The following is a 22,254-nucleotide window of genomic DNA, read 5'->3' as shown; positions in this document are numbered from 1 at the left end:
TGTGTGTGTTTATTGTCTGGAAAACAGTCGTACACATTATGCTGAAGCTTAAATCAGGTGTTGTCAAGCCTAAATCAAGTATCTTTTCAGCAACAATTCCACTCTGTGGGTCCAGGGGCAGGAAACCAGCCCAGAAAGACACCATTCATCTAATTTCAAGCAGATGAATGTAGGACTTGGTTATAACTGAAAAGGAATAATTAGCAAGTTTTGCTGGGAGGGTTTTGCTCTTTATTTGTGTCGTGTGTGTGTGTGTGTGTGTGTGTGTGTGTGTGTTACCTAGGCAACAGCTACCCACAGCACTGTTTAGCCGAAATGTTTCACACATTGCTTTTTCAAAAAAGCTTGGCACTGTCTTAAGATTCCCTCACCTCAAAGGAACTGTCAAAATGTGAAAGTAACAAACAGGTGACATCATCTAGGTCAGAGAACCAGGAGCAGCTTTCTGGCTGACTTTAAAGATCACAACTCACCAATAACAGCCCCTGCTCTGAATGCAGAAGGTCCAAGATTAAATCTCTGCCACCTCCAGTTAAAAGAATCAGGTAACAGCTGATGGTGAGAAAAACTTCCATGAGACCCTAGACAGCCACTCCCAGCTGGAATATTGGTGTATGTCAAGAGTAGCCAGTGGTGTGCCATCCAGATGTGTTGGACTACAGCTGCCATCATCCCTGGCCATGATGGCTGAGGGTTAGGGAATTTGGAACATAGCAACATCTGGAGGGCAGCATGTAAGCTCCTTATTTTAGACAGATAAAATAGTCTTACATTGTTGCTGGTTAAGTGTACGCTTACTAGTACAGTAAAGTCAGGCTTGCTGCTGTTTGTTGTGCCTCGTATGGGAGGAACAGGGCAAACATTTTCGCAGACTGCTTCACACACACCACATATTTCCTACATGAGGGTTATATTGCCCAAAAGACCTACCTAGAAAATGCTATTACTAAAACCCCCACTAACTGGCTTAGTCCCCTTCATACTGTTAACAGCATCCTTTGGAACATTCTCTTTCATTGCCCCCTCCTGGGCTTGGTAAGGAACACAACCATTTTATTTTTTAGCTTTGGCCTGGGCTGAACATACCAGATTAGTTAAACCTATCTATAAAATCAATGATCAGCATATATATATATATATATATATATATATATATATATATATATATATTCTTATTTAGGATAAACAAATTAAAAACTGCATTAATTCCAAGAATCAAGCAATATGTAGGAGAAGGGAATATATAGATTGTGAAAGTGATGGAGGGGAGGGGGACCTTTGCACAGGAGATGTCACATTGACATAAGTGGTCAAGAATGTCTCACTAGGAGTTGTGATTGCATAGGATGCTTTGGAATGGGATTCCTTCACTCATCCTTGCACCTTGTAGGCTGCATTATAAGCACATTCCAGACCCTGTAAAATGTTCCCATCTCTAATCCCCTTTGAGACTTACCTATGCCAGTGGCCAAAGCCACAATCTGGGGCAGTGAATTCCATAAATTAATTGTGCATTATGCAAAGTAGTAGTAAAAATCAGCAGTCATCTTTTATGTTTCATTACTTCAGTGTGTTTTTGCAAACAAAGCTGAACCTAACTTAGGTAAGCCTGGTAGCCAGGTAATGTGGACCTAAAGAGTTATGGCAACTGGAACTGCATTTGTTCACTTATTTCAGCTAAGATGGGTGTTTGTCTACAGTGCTAACAAAAAATAACCCCTGAAGCAGAACCCCTGAGGTTATCAAAGTCACTCCGTCAATTTTATTGGGTGCTACTTTCAAAATTGCAAATATTCTTTGGATAATAAATAATAATTCCACCTCCCTCTAAGAACTGCTATTGTCAATAGTAGCAATTCATACAATATAAACATATCATTTATAGAGAATGATTTGAAATCCTTTGCAATAACAAGAATTAGTTATATTTTGGGGGATTATTCACAGGCTAACATGTAAGCAAAGACTGAGAAAGCAACAATGAAAATGGGGTAGAGCTTACTAGAGAGGTGTCACAGATCCACACGACAAGGTACTAATGGCTTTCCAAATGTCAATAAGCACCATTTTGTGAAATCCACAACAGCTGTTCATAAAGCCTAAACATAACAAGAATACATCTGACTTTCCGTTCCTTGTAGTTATGCTGAAAATGTGGAAGACTAATGTACTTTGTAAGGCCAGGGCTTTCACCATAGCCCACTGGTCTGTGCAACTGTTGGCAGCACGACGTCCCAAGCCAGTATGGGTTGTGCATCTTCACGGATGTGGACTGCAGTACTTTGTATTAAGGGAGTAATTGGGCTTCAGATTTTCTCAGCAAGGCCCAGATATTTCCCCTTGAACTCCTAAAATCCAGAGCCATAAATAATTGCCTGAACTGGTTTAATAGCTTTGAAAAAACAACAGCTGAGTCTTTGCTGTAGCACAAAGCTCTCAAGCTACATACAGGATATCCATATCCTAAGGAATCTTCTTTCCGTTCTTCTGGGATCTTTCTCAGGGATCCAGCAATATCCACAGGGGCTCACAGTGGGTTGGAATATGCCAAAATGGTGCACACTGAAGCTCTTCCCATAAAGTGACATGGCAGTGGAAGCATTCATCTGGAATCTGGAAGGAGTGAACCCAAATGCTTATATTTGTTCCATATTGCTAAGTTGGGGATCAGTAGCCCATAATGTGCTAAAGGCATCTTCTAGTTTCTGTTGCCCACAGGATTGTGAATTATATTAGCAGCTCCTTAGGTCTGGAAGGTGTTCGGAAGTGGGCATGTGTTTGTCTTGCATGGATGGTGTGGTATGTCTGAGAGAGAGAGAAATCAAGGTTACTGTACTCACTAATATCACTGGCCAGCTCCAAGTTATGTATATTCCTAGCTCATTCCAAGTATTGGAAAACAGGTTTGAAATCTAATCCTGAGCAGCCTAATCCAGAGAGGCAACCTGGGTATCTATCCTATGGCATCTCTGGCATTCATGGCAGTGACTCTTTGGTACAGCATTCCTGATCCTAGCCCTGAGTAGCCAAAGTAGTTCCTCCCAAGTCCGGACTTGCTCACTTGTTTGCAGCAAATCAAAGCACCCCTGTCCAGATCAAAAGGTTTTCAGCTTCAGCACCCTGGATAGTGGTTCTTTTGCACTTGAATACATGAGGTAAGAGCCAGCTGCAGTGGTGAAAGCTTCCCAGTCCCTACAGCCAAACGTTGGAAGATGGTGAACAGCTACAAAGCCTTCATATCCTTGCCATCTACAGTAGAGAGAGAAAAGAGTTACTCAATGGCTCATGATCACCAACCTCCCAGGACCTGTTTTACCCCACTGCCTTCAAACAGCTTTCCCATTCAGAAAAAGGCCTAGTGAGGAAATGCGCTCCTTTAACACCAGTTCAAAGAGCTTACCTTATAGATAGCGGACATGCTCCTAACACCCAGTATAACTGTATCATATTTGAAGGGGCCACTGGCATTGTGCCGCAAGGCAGCACTTGAAAGCAAGTGTGGCAAACTATTTTCCGCCCAGGGGCCACATTCCCTTCTGGGGGACACATGTGAGTGGGTCATATGTAGATTTACAAAGAAAGCACATCTCCCCAGCCACCACTCAGGTAAGCAAGTGGTATCGCCACAATTCAATGACACGTCCTGGCCAGGCAAAAGCACTTAAGAAGTGTGTGGAGCACAGTCAGTGAGCTAGTGTGGCTTTGTGAGAGGAGGCATAGGCTGGGATGAAGGGGTGAGCTGGCCCCAAGAGTTAAACAGAGAGGCTCAGAGGGCCATTTTTGGCCCCTAAGCCTAAAGCTCCTCACCTCTGGCTTTCAGAGGTGACTTCTGCATGTAGCCTATTGCACAAAGTTATGTGGCTTTCAGAGACTTACATGGTAGTGCTATAGACTTAGGAAGGGAAATGTACTGTGGGCACGAATTGGGGGCAATAGACTGAGCTGTGGTAGCCAGCAGGGCTACACAGGTGGGGCTGCATTGCTTTTTGACTTTCCTACACCACGATTCACTGCCGGTTCCTGAGAGGGAGAGGGAGGGGCAGAAGAGAAGAAAAACAGTCCTAGCAGTTGTATTAGGGAATGAATTGCATGTGCAGCACCCTCTGTGCACACCCACTCCTGACTGCATATCCCTCCTCTCCAGGACTGCACAATCAAGTCCAGAATCCAACACTGGATGGCTGCTATTGCTTGACAGTATTCAGATATAATTTTAGGGCCATTCACTTCCAGTTAAGGTTTCCAATACAATGCACAAGGCCAGTCTTCATAGCAAGTTGTTGCAAGTCATATCCTTTCTCCCAGAGGACATGCATCAGCTGGGTTGGTCTGGCTAGTCCCAGAGGAATGGAGAAAGAGTAAATATCATGCCTTTTTTAATGGAAGGAATAAAACCAAGGGAAGTAGAGATGATTGAAGGAAACATTTTTAAAAACCAGTACAGCTGTTACTGAATAGAACAAACGAGTGATCATGAACAGTTCACATGGTTTTATTGAGAACAAATGATGCCAGACTGACCTAGTTTCCTTCTTTCATAAAGTAGCTGACTTAACAGAGGAGGTGTATTTTATATCCTCCTGGAAAAGCTTCTGAAATATGTAACAGGTAGCAGAGTGTGTTGCGGGCAGGTAGCATGGGTTCTCATCAGTCTGGGAAATTGTACTTATAGGGTAAATATTAACTAATCAACAGTGGTATCCAGTGACATGCTCCTGGGATAATTCCTGGATCTGATGTTTCAATGTATTGAGGGCTAGTGCACACGTGTATACCCTTTAATTATTCAAAGTAGAATGTGAGGGAAGAGTGCATTTTGTTTTAGGTGACCTAAGCAGGTGAAAAGAACGTTCTGCCTGTGATATTTGATCTATGGTATTTACATAAGTATGTGCCACGAGACTGTGTTTATAAAGAGATGCAGGTACAAATCTTTATAAAAATGAGCTATAAAAACCACCAATGACACAAAGGCAGGTGACATTTGTCTGGGAAGTTTCAAGAAAATAAAATGGTTGGACTAGAACTTGAAACCTCATTGGATCCCTTCCAATCCATTTGCGCCCAGACCCTTACAATAACATGACCCCACAGGGTGAGATCAGATTGATTTTCCTTCCTATATTAGTTACCATCATAAAGTGGCACTGTGGTCTAAACCGCTGAGCCTCTTGGAAGGTCGGCAATTTGGATCCCTGCAACAGGGTAAGCTCCCATTGCTCTGTCCCAGCTCCTGCCAACCTAGCAGTTCAAAAGCATGCCAGTGCAAGTAGATAAATAGGTACCGCTGTGGCAGGAAGGTAAATGGCCTTTCCGTGTGCTCTGGCACTTGTCAAGGTCCTCTGTGTGCCAGTAGTAGTGCGTCCAGGGGGTCCTTTACCTTTACCTACCTTTTTTACTAGTTCCACTTTCATTCACTATGAAAATAATCAAGTATGACTCAAGCTATGACACTGCGGGGGTTGTGCACCTACTTACCTGTAAATAATGCTGTTTACAGCAAAGGTCACACCATCAAATGAATTTGCTACCACCAAAAAGTTATCTTCTCCAACTGAAAAGAACTCCCAATCCACAGCACTGCAACAGAAACCAACCAAACAAGAAGAGATTACAACAACAGGATAACTGCCTGGGAAAACATCCTCTTACCATTTACTATTTAGAATACATTTTTAAAATCATTTCCCCAAATCAGACTCTTTTAAGAGAAGTGAGCGTTTTCATCTTTCTATGATACATTTCGACCACCTAGATCAATTTAAGAACACATTTTAGACTGCAGTCTTACAATTTTTTTTAAAAAGAATCAAAACATTCTGGCAGACCGAAACACATTCCATTATCAAAATGACACAAAGCTGGTGTTTTCAGCCATACATAACGGAGGCACCTGTAGGTAAGAATATCCTGGAACTTGACAAACATCTGTGCAGTGATGTTAAGCTCGTAGATGGAAGAATTGATGGCAAAGCTGTTGTTTGGGGCAACAATTGTACTGTCATAGCTGTTCGCCAGAGCGAGGAAGACCCTGTCTTGGATCTGGAAGACTTCCCAATCAGCAGCACCAAAAGTCTAGACCAAAAGAGAAGGCGTGAAGAAAAGCTTTGCAGAAAATGAGCAGCAACTGCAGAAGAATGCATCCAACACAATACATGGAGAATAATCCAGACCTCAACTTCCCCTCCGGGAAGCCATTCAGCACAGGCACATCAGTTTCCATTAAAGCAGGAGTGAGGAACTTCAGGCTTGGGGGCCAAATTCAGCCCTGTAGGCCACTCTGTCTAGGCCTCAAGGTGCTATCTAGGCCGTTCACCCTCGCCAGGCCAGGCCCCACTCTGGCCTTGCTCCATCCCATCCTTGAGAGTTTTTGCCTTGCTAGAATATGTCCTTGAATTGTGTCTGGATGGAGAGATGTATGTAGAACATCTCATGTACATGGATTGAATGCAGTGGCGTAGCGTGGGGGGTGCAGGGGGGGCCGGCCGCACCGGGCACAACATCTGGGGGTTAGGGTTAGGGGGCACAAATCCACGGGTTAGGGGGCACAAATTACTTGCCTTGCCCCGGGTGCTGACAACCCACGCTACGCCACTGATTGAATGTAGCCTACTGCACAAAGGCAAGAACCACACTGTTGCTCCACCTACTTTTTGCCTGTGGCCACACCCACCACTGGTATGTGGCCCCCAGAAGCTGGCCCGTGAGTGATTGTGGCCCTTAGGCTGAAAAAGGTTCCCCATTCCTGCATTAAGGGCTTCTACATACAGTAAGAATTTTATTAACACCACTGTCATAATCTTTTGGCGACAAGCAGTGCAGACATCATCCTTTTAGGCTGGACTTTGAACACTGATTTTGCCAGTAACTGAATGACAAACCACAATTGCTTGCATACCTGATTCTTCTCTCTCTTAATAAAGGCTGAGGGTAGTGTGTGTAAGCCTGGGATGGGGAACCTGCAGCTTTCCAACTGGACTCCTAATTCCTACCAGCCCCAGCCATGAAGCTATGAAGAGCCAAAGGCTACTCATCCCTGGTGTAAGGTGATTAGGATACTGCCACAGGCACTTATTGCCCAGTTCCTGTGACCTCAGCTCATGAAAATAAAAGAAAACTGCAACCACCAATCCATTCACCAAATGCCCAAGCCATTTTGGAAGCATTTTTGGCTTGGGTCCCCCCCCCCCATTTTTGGTTGTTGTTTTTTAAAGGTGAATGCTTTTCTTCTTTTCCGTATTAGTGCTCATATCGCCTTTTTAAAAGGAAAATTCTACCAAAATGAAGATGGGCTACCCTCCTCCCCTGCCACTCTCATTCAAAAACCATTTCTTTCTTCCTGCTCTAGGAATGACGTTTCTCCCCTGCAGCCTGGTGTACAAGAGGGTTTGAGTAGCCACGTAACTCTTGCAGAAGCAGACCTAGCAGTTAGTTGGCAATGAGAAGGAAGGTCTGGTGTGGGTCCCAATTTTAGAAAGTTGTCCAGATATGTCAGCCTGTTCACTCACTTGGTTTTTACTTGGAAACCCCCTGGTGTTCACAATTATGAAGAATGCAAAACCACATTCCATTCTGCTTCCTGCACAGCTGGGTTCCATTGGAAATATTGCTAGCAGAATGTCTGGCAAATGCTTCCTCCTGCTCTCTTATTTCATGCATGACATTCCCTTGCACTAGGACATTATCTTAGTAGCAGCCCTACTGGGGACTAATGTAACCCAGTCCTCTGCTCTTAACTAGTACCACAATTTCCAGAGCTGTGTTAAATGATGCATGCCAACCCACCCATTTTCTAACATAGCTCACATCTACACTGATCTGAGGGTGGTCTCAACAAGGAAATGGTCTTTCCTCCATTGCAATACTTCGTAGGCTGTAGCTCAGTGGGAGAGCTAAAGAAAGTGTCTGGCTCAACCCCTAGCAGATTCAGGTAAGAATGGGAAAAGCTTCCTCTCTGAAATCCTGGAGAGCTGCTGCTAAAAGCACTGAGTAAATGGACCAAAGGTCTGGCTCAGTATAGAGCAGTTTTCTATGTATTTATGAAGGAATGTAGCCAGAAAATATTGTGCCAAAGCTGAAAATCCATGTAGATTCTTCAAAGTTCCTTGAGACTGGAACTTGACTGCATTCACATGGCAGTTTATTCCATTTCCCTAACTGTTAATTTGAGCTTTCACATGGCATTAAAAGCAAGCCCTTCTAGAAATCTACAGTGCAAGTATAGCATCTCCATGTAATTTGCTTCCAGATAAAAAAAACCCTGCTTGCAAACAACATGGAAACAATCTATGAACTTGCTCTATATTCCTGGAAATGGCTTTTTCATTGTGTGGAAGTTCAAATATAATGCAGAAATTAACAATTAGGGTAATGGGGAAATGGAATAAACTGCTGTTTGGATGCAGATTTAAGAGTCCCATAGGCAGCTTGCTTGCCAGAAAAATCCATGTGCATTTTTTATCCCAGTGAAGCATTTTCCAGTAGCTTTCCATCATAAGGAATCATTCCTAAAGCATTATTCCATGAAGGAAAACAAGGGCCAGCTCCAAATTTTTGTTGGCTCCAGGCAAGGAACTGTATCAGCCCCTCCTGTATCTTGCTGCTCCCCACTTGCCCGAGCCTCTGGCCCAAGCGCTGCCATTTTTTTTGGTGAGGCTCAGCAGTGGTGACCTCAATTACCTCACGGAAAGAGGAAGGTGAGGCCAAAAGTATCTCTCTCTGGGCCAGCGGGATGAGCACTGCAGAATGGCAAGACCAAGAACAGCTGTGACATTGCCATGGCAACCGGAATGCTCTCCACCACAGCTGCCATCTCCAGCTGGGAAGCTGGCCTGGTTGCCAGGGCAACTGAGATGTGCCTCAGTAGTAACACAGGAGCAGGGGGACTTGTGGGAAGGAATTGCGCATGATGAAGCATGGAGGCCCAAAGGGAGCAGGAGCCAGGAAGGAGATCCATGTGATTCCTGAGACCCCGGGCAGCAGCTGGGGAACAGGGAGGTAGCAACTCCCTTCATCTGAACTGAAGTGGCCTGAGGGTGAGCTCACCCTGACATCAGGACGGGCAGCATGCCCTATCTTGCTACTTTATTGCCTGCCTTAGACAACCTGCTCTTTTTTGCCTTCAAACACTTTAGCAAACTCATTCAGGCAACAGCTGCTGACTGGGGTGGCTCATAAGTTCCAGAAGATGGCTAGCCAAGCTCAGGATGGGACAGAGAAAAACCCATTACATTTGAAGAAGTAAAAAAACATGCCAACTTTTCAGTGTCGGAGACTTCAGTTCCTATCAGCTCCAGCCATTATGGTAGTTACAGTCCAAAACATCTGGAGGGCATCAGGTTGCGGGGGAGGGGGAGGGGCTGAATTCAAGCATGATTTTATTTGCCATTTACCCGTCCCCCAATGAACTTAATCTATAATGTTACAGATTCCAACAGAACTTAAAAACACACACAGATGTAACTGTGCATATTAACATATGCTAATATGACCAATTAGCATACTCAGTGATGCTGCTGATCAGCACTAAGGGAAAAATAAATCAAGGAAGGATGACCCCACACTTTTATTTTGCAGTCCCATTAAAACAAGTAACACAAAAGTTGGTATATGGTGACTCAAGACAACCTGCACTATGAGACAATAGATTGCACAATGCACAGCTATATTTGCACCCCCCTGATCTGCAGTCACATCTGCATGTACAGTTTTCATTACCTGTGTGCAACAGACTTCAGTACTGACCTATATGAATGGAAGGGAAATCTTTGGCTATGTCATTTTGGTGGCAGTGGCAGCATTCAGTGCAGCTTCATGAATACAGAACTGTGTATAAAAATCAGCACACCCACCTACCCTATGCTTATATAGGGTATATCCACTGTGGTGTTCAGAGCAAAATACATTGCCCAAGCAATCAAACAATTACATTGGTTTTTCCTACTCAATATCTTACCAGTATTGACTGGAAGAGCTGGAAGGCTCCACTGAGCCAAATGTAGATGTGAGAGTTGATTGTGGTGGATGTTCCATTAAATGTGTTGGCCACCACGAGGAAGGAATAAGGCCCAATGCTGAAAAATTCCCAGTCGTAGGCTCCCGAGGTAGGAATGGTCTGGTTGGTTTCAAAAAGGCCTGTCCTGGCGTTCCACCTGTATATGACACTGTCTATATTGTGGTTATTCCCTAAGGAAGAAAAAATGTCAGACGTCAAGGACTGACCTCAAGGTTTTAATCTGAAAAGGAGAGTCAAATGAGAGGGTTCTTGTTGTTGCTGCTGTTGACAAGCTGAAGGAAATGACTGTCTCATTTTTGACCAGATAAAGAACCAAAAAGGGAGCTAATAATTCAATTCACCTGAAAAGATTTCAAAAGACAGTGGAATTTTTGCATGGGATGGAATGTATAGGATTCCATAAATAAGCCTACATGGGGATGGCGGGGTCATATGCTCCACATCCCCTCTGATGTAAGCTTCTCCCTCCTCCATAATAAAAAATATAGTAATGACACCTCAGATCAGCTGCCTGAGGCCTGCCTAATGGCAAGGCTGGACTTGGAAGAGAGTAAGGCATTACACGAATGAGGAATAAAGAATTTGGTCAGCTAAGCATTAGATTTTAATCACAACACTACCACCATTTTCCTTTTTGCAAAAGCAAGTGAGGGACCCAGTACAAATAGGACTGATTTAATAGCATTTACTTCCATATTGTCCCTGTTTACTTCATTCTAAGGCTGAAACTATATATTTTAATTTTTCTTCCCACACAACACATTTTAGAAAAACAGTTCTTTCCATGGATTATGTTAACAGACTCCACTGGGTGGCAGCATATGGTCATTTCATGGGCACTCCAAATGATTTTGGATCCCAAAAAGCTTCCAGGAGGTTCCACTTTACAGTGGTACCTCGGGTTAAGTACTTAATTCGTTCCGGAGGTCCGTTCTTAACCTGAAACTGTTCTTAACCTGAAGCACCACTTTAGCTAATGGGGCCTCCTGCTGCCACTGTGCCGCCGGAGCATGATTTCTGTTCTCATCCTGAAGCAAAGTTCTTAACCCGTGGTACTGTTTCTGGGTTAGCGGAGTCTGTAACCTGAAGCGTATGTAACCCGAGGTACCACTGTAGTTTGGAGACCAGGCTTGCAAGCCATGCTAAGCCCAGGGCAATCATGTGAGTGTGCAGCCTCTGAGAGAGGTGGTTGTGATTTCTGTGCTCCTTCCCAATTGTTCTGCTGCTGCACTGAGCTAAATGAAGCTCTAGTTGCCTTGATGTGTTGGACAAACCCAAGCCTGTGGCTTAGCTATGTTCAGGCTTTGGCTTTTTGGCTTATAGTTTGTGAAGTGGAAACCATGCCAAGTGACAAACCATTCTGATGGTTTGGAGGAATGTTGCAGAATTTTAACCTAGATGCCTGAAATCTAAACTACCAGCCACATTTTCAACCAAGGTTTCGCATACTGTTTGTGGGAAACTAAGAATCAGTTGTTTGTTCTCAGGGGCTGGGCTGAGGACCCAGGCACAGCACCAGAATCTGGCCTTGCGGGGGACCTGATAAGGCCCACAATCTAGCAGGGGACCCATTTCCCTGCTGAAAATACCTCACAAAGTTGCTATTCATTACTGTGCAATTTTAGGCGGGGGGACAGAAACCACAAGGGGATGATTTTCAGCAGGAAAACAACATGGGGGAAATGGTTAAAAATACATAAATGACAACGACATCCTGCCATGTTGCAATCTCACTCTGGATTGAGGACCCCCAGGGTTGCTTTCATAAATCCAGGTTTTTAAAATCTCTCTCTTAACACTGCATAGGCCCTGACACACCAAGAAAGCATCCATTTGTTTCCAGGGTCTAAATATGTATAACCACATACTAAACACAGTACAGATGCAAATATGAAAAAGCTGGTGCAAAATGAAGCAGACACCCACTGTTTAAAAATGGTTTTAGCCAATAGGAATTATTAATTTAAAGAGGACACAGAGCTTTTGGAAGTGAATTGCTGAGCAGCCTCTGAACCCTGACAGGTGGGGGCGAAAGAGGAGTGCAACTCGTTATTTCCCTGTTATAGACCCTACAAAAACTCTTGATTAACACCACAAGGGAAGGCTGCAGTCAGTTGGACTGCTGATTGCAGTAGCTACAGTGACAGCAGCTTCAACAATCCCTTGCAGTATCTCTCTTTGTTGAAGAGTCACTTTTGGTGGAAGAGTCTCCTAAGAACACAAACCTGGATGAATGAGACCAAGGATCCACCTAATCCAGTATTCTGCTTTCCACAGTGGCCAACCAGATGCCTCCATGCAGTAGCTCTCCCCCGAGCAACAGTGGTTTAGTGGAGACTGGCAGACCTATCCCTATACACATTCATTTAATCCCCTTTGAAAGTCATCTAAGATACAGTCATACCTTGGGTTACAGCCGCTTCAGGTTGCATTTTTTCGAGTTACGGACCGCTGAAACCCGGAAGTACTGGAACGGGTTACTTCCGGGTTTTGGCGGTTGCGCATGCACAGAAGTGCTAAATCGTGCTTTGCACATGCGCAGAAGCGCTAAATCGCAACCCGCACGTGCACAAACACACAGACGCGGGTTGTGAATGCTGTGGGTTGCAAACATGCATCCCGCACGGATCACGTTTGCAACCCCAGCATCCACTGTATTTGTCCTCTGTGTCTTGCAAGCAGGGCATAGACTAGATAGATAGATAGATAGATAGATAGATAGATAGATAGATAGATTAAATTAATCAAGGGCAGCTTTTCCCTCATCACGGCATTTCCATGCCAAAAGTTGCACCTGTTGACTTGATGCATGCCACACAGCTGTTAAGAGGAACAGAACATATGTAAGGAAAGCAGGTGCACACCAGGTGGTTCTGGTTGTCCAATGGCAAAGGGAAGGGATTTTGCACATGCCAATTGGTGTCACTGTACATTGGCAACTAGATACCTTTTCTATGATTAGCCACTGCGAGGAAGGCCTCTCCATCAATGACGAATGCCTCCCAGTCTCGAGCACTGTATGTGTTGATCCTCTGGTACACAGTGAATTTCTCCTTTCTGTAGTTCCACTTGTAAATCACAGAAAACTCTTGACCCCTTTCATTTGCTTCAAAATTTGCCACTGCAAGGAAAATCTGAAAAACAAGAAGCTACAACAGCTCAGTTTCTCTTCTTGCACAGAACAATCCATATATTCTGTGTGAAATCGTTACTAAGGTTACCGAGTTGTCCCACCCTCCATATTTTCCCAGTCTGGCCCCATCGGATTTCTTTCTTTTTCCAAAACTGAAATCTGCACTGAAAGGGCACAGATTTTCCAACATTTCATACATCCAAGCTGCTGTGATGGCAGAACTGAAAGCAGTACGAAAAGAGGACTTTTCCAGAAGTTTCCAACAGTTCTACGAATGTTGTCAATGGTGCATTGTATCAGAGGGGGCCTACTTTGAAGGCCTGTAAGCACAACAGGTTCTTTTCCAGAGAGGAAAAACTCTCAAAATGCGAAAATATGCTATCCTAAGACCACACATACTTTATTTGGAATATTTATTGGGCACACTCCATAAAATGCTCTCAGAATTTCCTACAATAAAATAGTGAAACCACTACAGAAGCCATATTTCATAAATAGCAATAGAGCAAGACACAGCAGTGCAATGAAAGTCAGCTTAGAAAAGCTCTTGCACTTTGCCACCAAACATCTCTGGTATGAGATTCTTGGTCTGCTAAAGTCTTCTAGAACCGCCTGCTCCAAATCTCTTTTTCTAGAGCAAGTGTGGGGAACTTTTTCTGGCCAGAGGGCTGGATTTCTTCTCCACCCTGGCAGGCCAAAGTTGACAGGTTGGCAGGGCTGCCCACCTGCCCAACACCTGGCATACTGATGTCATGTGATGTTTCCCTTTGAAGTATCATGGTTTGAAGAAACACGGGGGGGGGGGCGCATTTGAAAGCCTTGATCAAGGCACATGCTGACCATATATCAGCTGATGGGTGGGTAGGAGTGCACTTTCAAACACAGCCCCCTCCATGCTTCAAACTGCAGAGTTCTGAAGGAAAAGCACAAGGAGGAGTTGAAACTGATGGGTAGCTAGGAATACACCTTTCTCAATCAAAGGAATTCCTACCCTTGCTGGCCAAATGGTAAGGAGTTCCCCCCATCCCTGTTCTAGATAAATAAGAACACCAGTATGGAGGTGTGGAGGAATTATATCTATATCCATTTCAATCTATATCTGTATATTTATTTGTGTTTGAAGGGGGAAATGTGTTGTGACCTTTATCAAAGTGCCTTGATTTGTCATGGTGTTGCAAGCCTACATAGTAGTAGTTCTTGGGGACAGAGGAGAGAGAGAGAGAGAATTATCACTTTACAAATGTATTAGGTGGGGCCTGGATCAGGTAAATTTAATCCGATCGGTCTGGATGACATTAGATTCTTAATGGCTTAAGTTCCAATTCAGTTGAGAGTTGACTGTCAGATGGGGGGGTTAACTGCCAGTTAAGGAACTGGTAAGGGAGGTGTCAGAAAAAGACCAGAGAGAAAAGCTGATGGGAATAGTGGAGTATCCAGTAATACTGAAAATTAACTTACAATTTACCTTTTTTCCGATAGTAAAGAATTTCCAGGACTGGGCTTGGTAAGTGGGGATATTTTGGTATGCCACAAATTTCTCATCCGTCCATTTGTAGATGGCTGACCCTGGAGGAGTGTACCGATTAGCAGTAGCTGCAAAGAGTCCCACGTCAGGGATGACAAAGACCTCAATGCCCATGGTTTCAGAATTTGTAGCTAAACTCTGGTATTCTTCCAGATAGTCCAGTCTTTCTTCAACTATGAAATCAAATGGCATTAATAAGGGGATTCTGTAGGCAGAATGATCCAGCAGAATTAGCATTCCTGAAATGATTTATCTTCTCCTCCTCACCCCTTCTGTGACCCTCTTCCTTGGGCCTGAATTCCCCTCTCATTCCTTCTGGTTTCCCTTACTCCTGATCCTATTCAACCTTACCTTTCACATTTAGATCTAGCTTCTCTGCTCAGATGCCTATAAGCCAGTTTAAACATGGTGGCTGAGCCCCTCTCAGCATGTTTGCGCTTCTATCTTATTGACATCTATACTGCCTTGGTCATGTACACACAATAGAAGATGGCAGGATCCCCAAGGAACTGGCTTCAGGCACCAGGTCTGATGGCTGACCAACCCTGCGTTACAAAGATGTCTGGAAATATGACATGAAGGCTGGCAACATTAACTTGGCCATGCAAGAATCCCTTACGGATGACCACAGCACCTGGAGACAGGCACTCAGGTTGTGCAACCACAAAAGTGACCAGAAGAGGAATGAATCATAGAATCATAGAGTTGGAAGAGACCACAAGGGCCATCGAGTCCAACCCCCTGCCAAGCAGGAAACACCATCAGAGCACTCCTGACATATGGTTGTCAAGCCTCTGCTTAAAGACCTCCAAAGAAGGAGACTCCACCACACTCCTTGACAGCAAATTCCACTGTCGAACAGCTCTTACTGTCAGGAAGTTCTTCCTAATGTTTAGGTGGAATCTTCTTTCTTGTAGTTTGGATCCATTGCTCCGTGTCCGCTTCTCTGGAGCAGCAGAAAACAACCTTTCTCCCTCCTCTATGTGACATCCTTTTATATATTTGAACATGGCTATCATATCACCCCTTAACCTCCTCTTCTCCAGGCTAAACATGCCCAGCTCCCTTAGCCATTCCTCATAAGGCATCGTTTCCAGGCCTTTGACCATTTTGGTTGCCCTCCTCTGGACACGTTCCAGTTTGTCAGTGTCCTTCTTGAACTGTGGTGCCCAGAACTGGACACAGTACTCCAGGTGAGGTCTGACCAGAGCAGAATACAGTGGCACTATTACTTCCCTTGATCTAGATGCTATACTCCTATTGATGCAGCCCAGAATTGCATTGGCTTTTTTAGCTGCCGCGTCACACTGTTGGCTCATGTCAAGTTTGTGGTCAACCAAGACTCCTAGATCCTTTTCACATGTACTGCTCTCAAGCCAGGTGTCACCCATCTTGTATTTGTGCCTCTCATTTTTTGTGCCCAAGTGCAATACTTTACATTTCTCCTTGTTAAAATTCATCTTGTTTGTTTTGGCCCAGTTCTCTAATCTGTCAAGGTCGTTTTGAAGTGTGATCCTGTCCTCTGGGGTGTTAGCCACCCCTCCCAGTTTGGTGTCAATGACTGCTTGGAGAAGCGCAGAAAGAAGAAATGCCATGGTACACCTGCACCAGCACAATCAAACACCCTCGTCTGCCCCAGCTGCAACAAAACATGTCTCCCATATTGGTCTTTACTGCCACAGCCGGTGCTGTAATTCCACAAAGGTTTGACTTCACCCTGCAAAGACACACTCCTGCATTGTCTCCCGAGACAGACGGAGGCCAACCAATTCATTATTTATTGTTTGTAAGCTGATTTGAGATTCTTTGAATTAAATGCGGAACAGAAATACAACCAATCAATCGGTACCCAGAAAGGCTTACCTTCTAGCAAGGAAATCCATTTATCCCCGTTGCATATAAATAGCCCTTTCTGAGCAGCGTTAAACCAGAACTGACCACTTTCACTTTTGGTACAGGGAGGGCGAGACCCCAAAGTCACCTTCATGTCTGCTTCTGAATGATAACAGTTAAAAAAAACAACACACAAGCAAATTAGCAGCAAATAAATACTTGCTCTGGCACTATGAGAAATGCAATTATAGATATCAATACGCAACTGCACTGGATTATGTGAGATAATGCTTGGCTATAAACATGTTTTTCTCTGTGTTCATTTGCCACTGGACAAGTATGGTCTTTGATTTTTTTTTTTGGGGGGGGGCAATTTGAGAATGAGTTATAAACAGTGAATGGCATTAGGCTTCCTCCACGTGAATAGTTCACTTTTTGAATAATAATAATTATATGTTATGGGGGGGGTGGCATCAGGATTTTAGAGATGCTTAGGTGGGGCATGGCCAAAAAAAGGGTTGGGAACCACTGGTCTAGTAGATGAAGTCACCAAATAAGCCATGGTAAACGCAGGCTGCTGGGTTCACACATAACACCAAGATATAGTTAAACAAACCAAGATTCATAAGCAAAACAACAAACCATCACTTCAGATTGTGGCTTTGTTAGCAATAAACAAGCCATGGTTGTGTGTGATAACAACCAAATCTTCTGCAAAGGAACAGTTCATCAAGAAGCACTCTGGGTATAATGTTTCATTACACCATAAACTAAGCAATGACAGTTGGCTTAATTAGGAGCTTGCACTGTGGAACTGTTGTTGAAAATTCCCCTTGGGAATTTTCCAATGGAATCCCACAGTCCCATTTTGTCCCTCATAGCTCTTTAACATCTTTACATAAAACCACTTGGAGAGTCATCTGAGGATTCAGAATTAAATGTCACCAGTGGGCTGATAACACTCAATTATATCTCTTTGGCAACCTTGACCACTGGCCATGGTGGCTGAGGCAGACGGGAATCATAATCTTCTACAATGTATACAATTTCTTCTCCCATATATACACACTACTGGATGGTAAGATTTGCAGGAGAGGTTCTGCTCTGAGTCTTGCCAGCCTCTGAAGTCAGGCAGGTGGAGATAAGGAGCAGGGCCTTCACTGTGGTGGCACCTTTCTACTAGTAAATGGCAAAGCATATGTTGCTGTCATCAGTGTATAGGCAAGAAATATTGTTTTGCATTTGATAACAGAAACACTGTACAATGTTTTTGTTTATTAACGGCATTTGTCCTAAGATACAAAGTTTTCTGGGCAGCTTAAAGCAATATATTATGTACCGGTATATCAGTGAAAAGGTCCGCAAGGAAGAAAGGTTCATTAACTACAAGGAATCAATCTCACAATGTTATTGAAGGGGGAAACGAAACAGAATAGTATTATATGACAAAAGTGAAACGTACCCTTCTGCTGCTGCAAGTCAATCAGCCCAGATCTGCTCTAACTCCAGGCTCTCTCTCTGCACTTGGAAGGGTTACCAGCTTGTTCTCCTCTATAGTTTCCTAATGCAAGTTGTTGGAAGCACCTCAAAACCTATTTTGTTTGTTTTACTGACCGTAAGGGTATTTCAGCAGTCCATTGCCCGCTGGTTTCACGGGGAGATCCTGCAGAATTTTAGGGATGGAGAGCACTGCTAGGTTAAAGTTCATGCCAGTGCACATCCTTGAGGTAGCATCAGATCCTGGCAACAGGACCAGCTGCCTTAGCAAGCCCTGAAAAGAGAGGAAGACAGACTAGGGAATGAAATCAGTCAGGGTTGTTGGAAGACCATGATTGGTATGCTTACAACATTTTCTTTCTTTCTTTCTTTCTTTCTTTCTTTCTTTCTTTCTTTCTTTCTTTCTTTCTTTCGTTGATGACGGGGCTTAAACCCATTTGAAAAATCATGGGCCCCTATTTTCATGTATGTGGGGAGCAATTGTGACTCATCTGTGACAGGGGGAAACTACCTTTCAGGTGCTCAGGGGCAGCCTCTTCATATTGCTCTATGTGTTAGTGGGCTATGGAATCCGCCATTGAACATTGATTCCAGGGCTGAGCTCAGAGGTTCCAAAGAGACTCTGCTCAAAATAAGTTCTGTGCTGCTGGCCTATATTCTTTATTCACAAGAGCAACTTCTCACCAATGTGTACATGATGGGTGAACAAGTATGGAATATGAGCAATAATTCTTTGACTAATCTGTCCTTTTACTATCCACATTAACGTTGAGGGTAATAGGGAACACGAGAGAAATTATGACACTTTCATGTTACATTGACCTTGTTGAAAGTGTATGGCTGAATTATACACCACAGTGTAGATGCAGATCAAAGCAACATTTCATGCACAAACATACTAGGTCTTCATGGAATGCCGGATATTAAGGAGCACTTGCCTTTCAAACAACAGTATACTACCCCATGTTAACACTGGTTTGTTATAAATCACTTCTGCAATGGTTACCCTGCCACTCTGATAGGGATTAAACTGTTGCTGAAGCTAATGTGGAAATAAGCTTCTACTGGTGGAGGAAAACCCACACCCTGTAATCTAGGAAAACTTACTATTCCATATTTTCTTGAACTAAGGATCTAGCTATACATTATTTAACATAGGTGTGTAACAAAAACCTGCCGGGCTGGCTGCTTGTCCGAGGAGGGAGATTAGGAAAAAAGCATGCATGTGCAGTAGTTGTAAGAGTGTGGTGAGTATTTTCCTTCACTTCCAATAAGCTTCACTTCAAATAAGGGAATGATTATTCAACCAGTCCGTGGAGTATAATGTCCTCAGGGGCACATTTAGAAACAGTGAGCTGGCTGAAACAGAGGTGCTAGGAGTGGGGGCTGATCCATTTGGGGAAAAGGGACACTGTCCCACCAGCCTCAATCTGCATTCAGCCAGCCCCCTCCTACCCTGCCTTCTTTCTTACTACTAGTCCTGGAGGTGGCTCTGGCTGTCAAGTTCCTCCTCCTCCTCCTCTTCCTCAGAGCTGCCCCCTTTGGAACTCAGCAGGGAGAAGAGTTGGTTCTGCCCATCAGTGGCTCTGGCTCTATCTACTGTTGGCCTTCCGAGTCTTCCTGAGAAGTGAGCAAGTGAAATCTAATTCAGAAAGGGGAGCAAGAGACAAAATTCCCTGGACTTGCAGATGGTGTCCCTGCATGCTACGTCTCTGGCACCCAATTTGCCTAGAACAGGGGTGAGGAACCTCTGAAACTCCAGATGTTGCTGAACTCCCATCATCCTTTGTCATTGACCACAATGGGTTGATAGCTGTAGTTCAGCAGCATGTGAAAGGATTCCCACACCTGGTCTAGAATTACTGCTTCCCCTATGCCTCTCATTCATCTATAAGTCTTTTGGGACAGTAACTGGATCCTTTTTATGGCTTTCCTGCACTAGTTTCTCTAAGTTTACTCTCAGCATCTCAGAAACAATTTTCCAGACCCCCCATCTTCCAATTATCCCCTTAGAGCCAGTTCTAGCACTCCCCCAATACACCTCTTTCAGCCACCCATCCTGAGCACACACCCACACCCTCAGTGCAAATAGTTTGGCTTTTCACTCTCTTTAAGCTTGAGATGTACGCTTCAGGCTGTTTTGTCATAATCTGAATTTAATAAATCATTTGTAAGTGCGAGATGAAGATCAGCATAAATCACTTCAGCTAATGTCTTCTTCATTTCCTGTTTGTTCTACCTGATCTTGCAAAGACTCTTTTTGACTACAATGGAAAGCATTTCAAGAAAACATTATTTTTTTAAAAAAATGAACGATTGTTGACCTTAACCATCGCAAAACATTAAGAAAGGGATAGGTGGTTTTGTCGCAAAGATGTTCTCAGAAACAATTGTTTTCTGGGATGCAAAAGTGTAGGAGGTTTGGCAGTCAAACCTAACAATGCTAGTATCTATGCTAGTTAGTAAATGAAGGGGTTAAGGACCACAGAGCTGTAAATTCCTAGAGAAGGCACACTCACAATGACTTGTTACATTTGTGTGTGTGAATTCACAGTGCTCTAAGCCTCATTTCGATATACTGTGTCTGTTTTGTAGGTTTTGTAACTTGAACCAACCAAGTGGAACACATCTCACAGCCAAAAAACCCTCCTTAATGCAGGAAAACCAGAGCATTCCCAATACCCCCTGCTTGAAAACCTTCAGAGATAGTTCATCACCCTTCTAGGTATCTCTCCATTTTTAAAACTAATTTGGCTGATAGGCCATTTCCAGGCACAATTCAAAGTGGTGATGCTTCCCTTTTAAACCCCTAAATAGTCTGGGGCCCAGATATCTGGAGAATGGTTTTCTTTTATATGAACCTGTGTGATTGCTAAGGTGATAATTGGAGACCCCTGCTTAAAATTAGGGATGGCCAAATACATCAATTTCATTATCTCATTTGTCCAGTTTTAAGTTCAGTTCTCCATATTTCTACATCAGCTTGTGATTATTACTTTCTAAAGTCGTCCTGAAAACATAGCAGCATTTTAGTGCAAATTTCTCCTAAATACACATTTTGTATGCAGTTTTGCCTAATATAGACATTTTTTGCAAAGCATTTTCACCTATGCATTTTTGTACGCTACTTTCAGTAGCATACATATGAATTTATATGCACAATTTACCCTAGTATGTGCATTTTTGTACACATTACTTGGCTGGAGAACTGCTCTGCAAAATCGGGAGAAGTGTGAATTAGCTAAGTCTACATTTAAATGCAAACTGAATCAAATTTCTCTCCCATCCCTACTTAAAATCCCTTTGCCTTCTGAAATGAGATTGGTGATGACAGAAGAAAGGGGTCCGACCCCTTTCCCTGGTCCTTCTGGCAGCCCACACATCTTATGTTCTCCCCAGAGAGCCTTGCCTGGTACTGAATTAGATGTCCTTCCCACAGCAGACATTATTATTTAGTCAGCCTTTCCAACATGGCAGCTGGTTTTAATCCAATAAATTTTATTGGTTGCTGCTAGTTTTTATTACTCTCTTGAGGTTTTTTACAGTTCCATCATTGTTAAGTGATATCTATAGCTATCTGAAATTGTTTCAACGACTATTATGAGCCACCCTGGAAGTTTTGTTAAACTGCAAGTGGCATAGACATTTTGAAGTAAGAAAAAATAATAAAATCCCCACAGATGGCTGGATTATTAGTGTTCCACCGGGTTTCTCATTGTTTCGGTATATCTGTGTTCTCTTCAGATATCACATGGCCCAGAGATGAATGAAAGTGTTGGTTCTGGCTTCTCTCCATTTCTTGTTTTTCCAGTTTTCAGTTCTCCACATATAGCACACATTTGCATTTTTTAAAAAAGTCCTAATGAAAATTCGGTAACATTTTACTGCACATTTCTCCTAATATGCACATTGTTTTATGCAGTTTTTCCTCATATACACATTTTTTGCAAAGCAATTTCTGTAATATAATGCACATTCATATAACCTTCTCAACAATACATGTATTTATATGCACACTTTAACTTAGTATAAGCATTTTGTGCACATTACTTGGCTGGAGAACAATAATGCAAAAACTGGTGGAGTGTGAATTTCCAAGGGTGGCTGTGTTCCGTTTCACATTTTGTTTCGGAAAATTTCTGCAAGTTTGCCTTGAAATGGCAACTGAACCCAATTTCTGCCCCATCCCTACCCTTGACTCATCTTTCTTGCCTAAGAGGTTTCTGTGTCTTTCTGCCTGTGATTTTTGCT

General features: G+C 43.4%; 1 protein-coding gene across 2 annotated transcripts in view; it reads right to left on the bottom strand.

Annotated features, from left to right (window-relative positions):
* Positions 1–1,734: 1,734 nt before the first annotated feature.
* Positions 1,735–22,254, bottom strand: part of TSPEAR (thrombospondin type laminin G domain and EAR repeats) — a 36,307-nt gene continuing 15,787 nt past the window's right edge. For both annotated transcript variants that reach the window (XM_083741841.1, XM_083741842.1), the window contains 8 exons: positions 18,121–18,277; positions 16,537–16,668; positions 14,614–14,846; positions 12,963–13,149; positions 9,956–10,185; positions 5,894–6,075; positions 5,479–5,580; positions 1,735–3,249 (listed from right to left, as the gene is read on the bottom strand). In XM_083741841.1, the coding sequence (XP_083597967.1) occupies positions 3,096–3,249; positions 5,479–5,580; positions 5,894–6,075; positions 9,956–10,185; positions 12,963–13,149; positions 14,614–14,846; positions 16,537–16,668; positions 18,121–18,277 (1,377 nt within the window). In that variant the 3' untranslated portion in view covers positions 1,735–3,095. The remainder of the gene's footprint in view (positions 3,250–5,478; positions 5,581–5,893; positions 6,076–9,955; positions 10,186–12,962; positions 13,150–14,613; positions 14,847–16,536; positions 16,669–18,120; positions 18,278–22,254) is intronic.

This window comes from Podarcis gaigeae (genome assembly GCF_964106915.1).
Source record: "Podarcis gaigeae genome assembly, chromosome: 5".
NCBI lineage: Eukaryota > Metazoa > Chordata > Lepidosauria > Squamata > Lacertidae > Podarcis > Podarcis gaigeae.
This window is presented reverse-complemented; position numbering and strand designations above follow the sequence as displayed.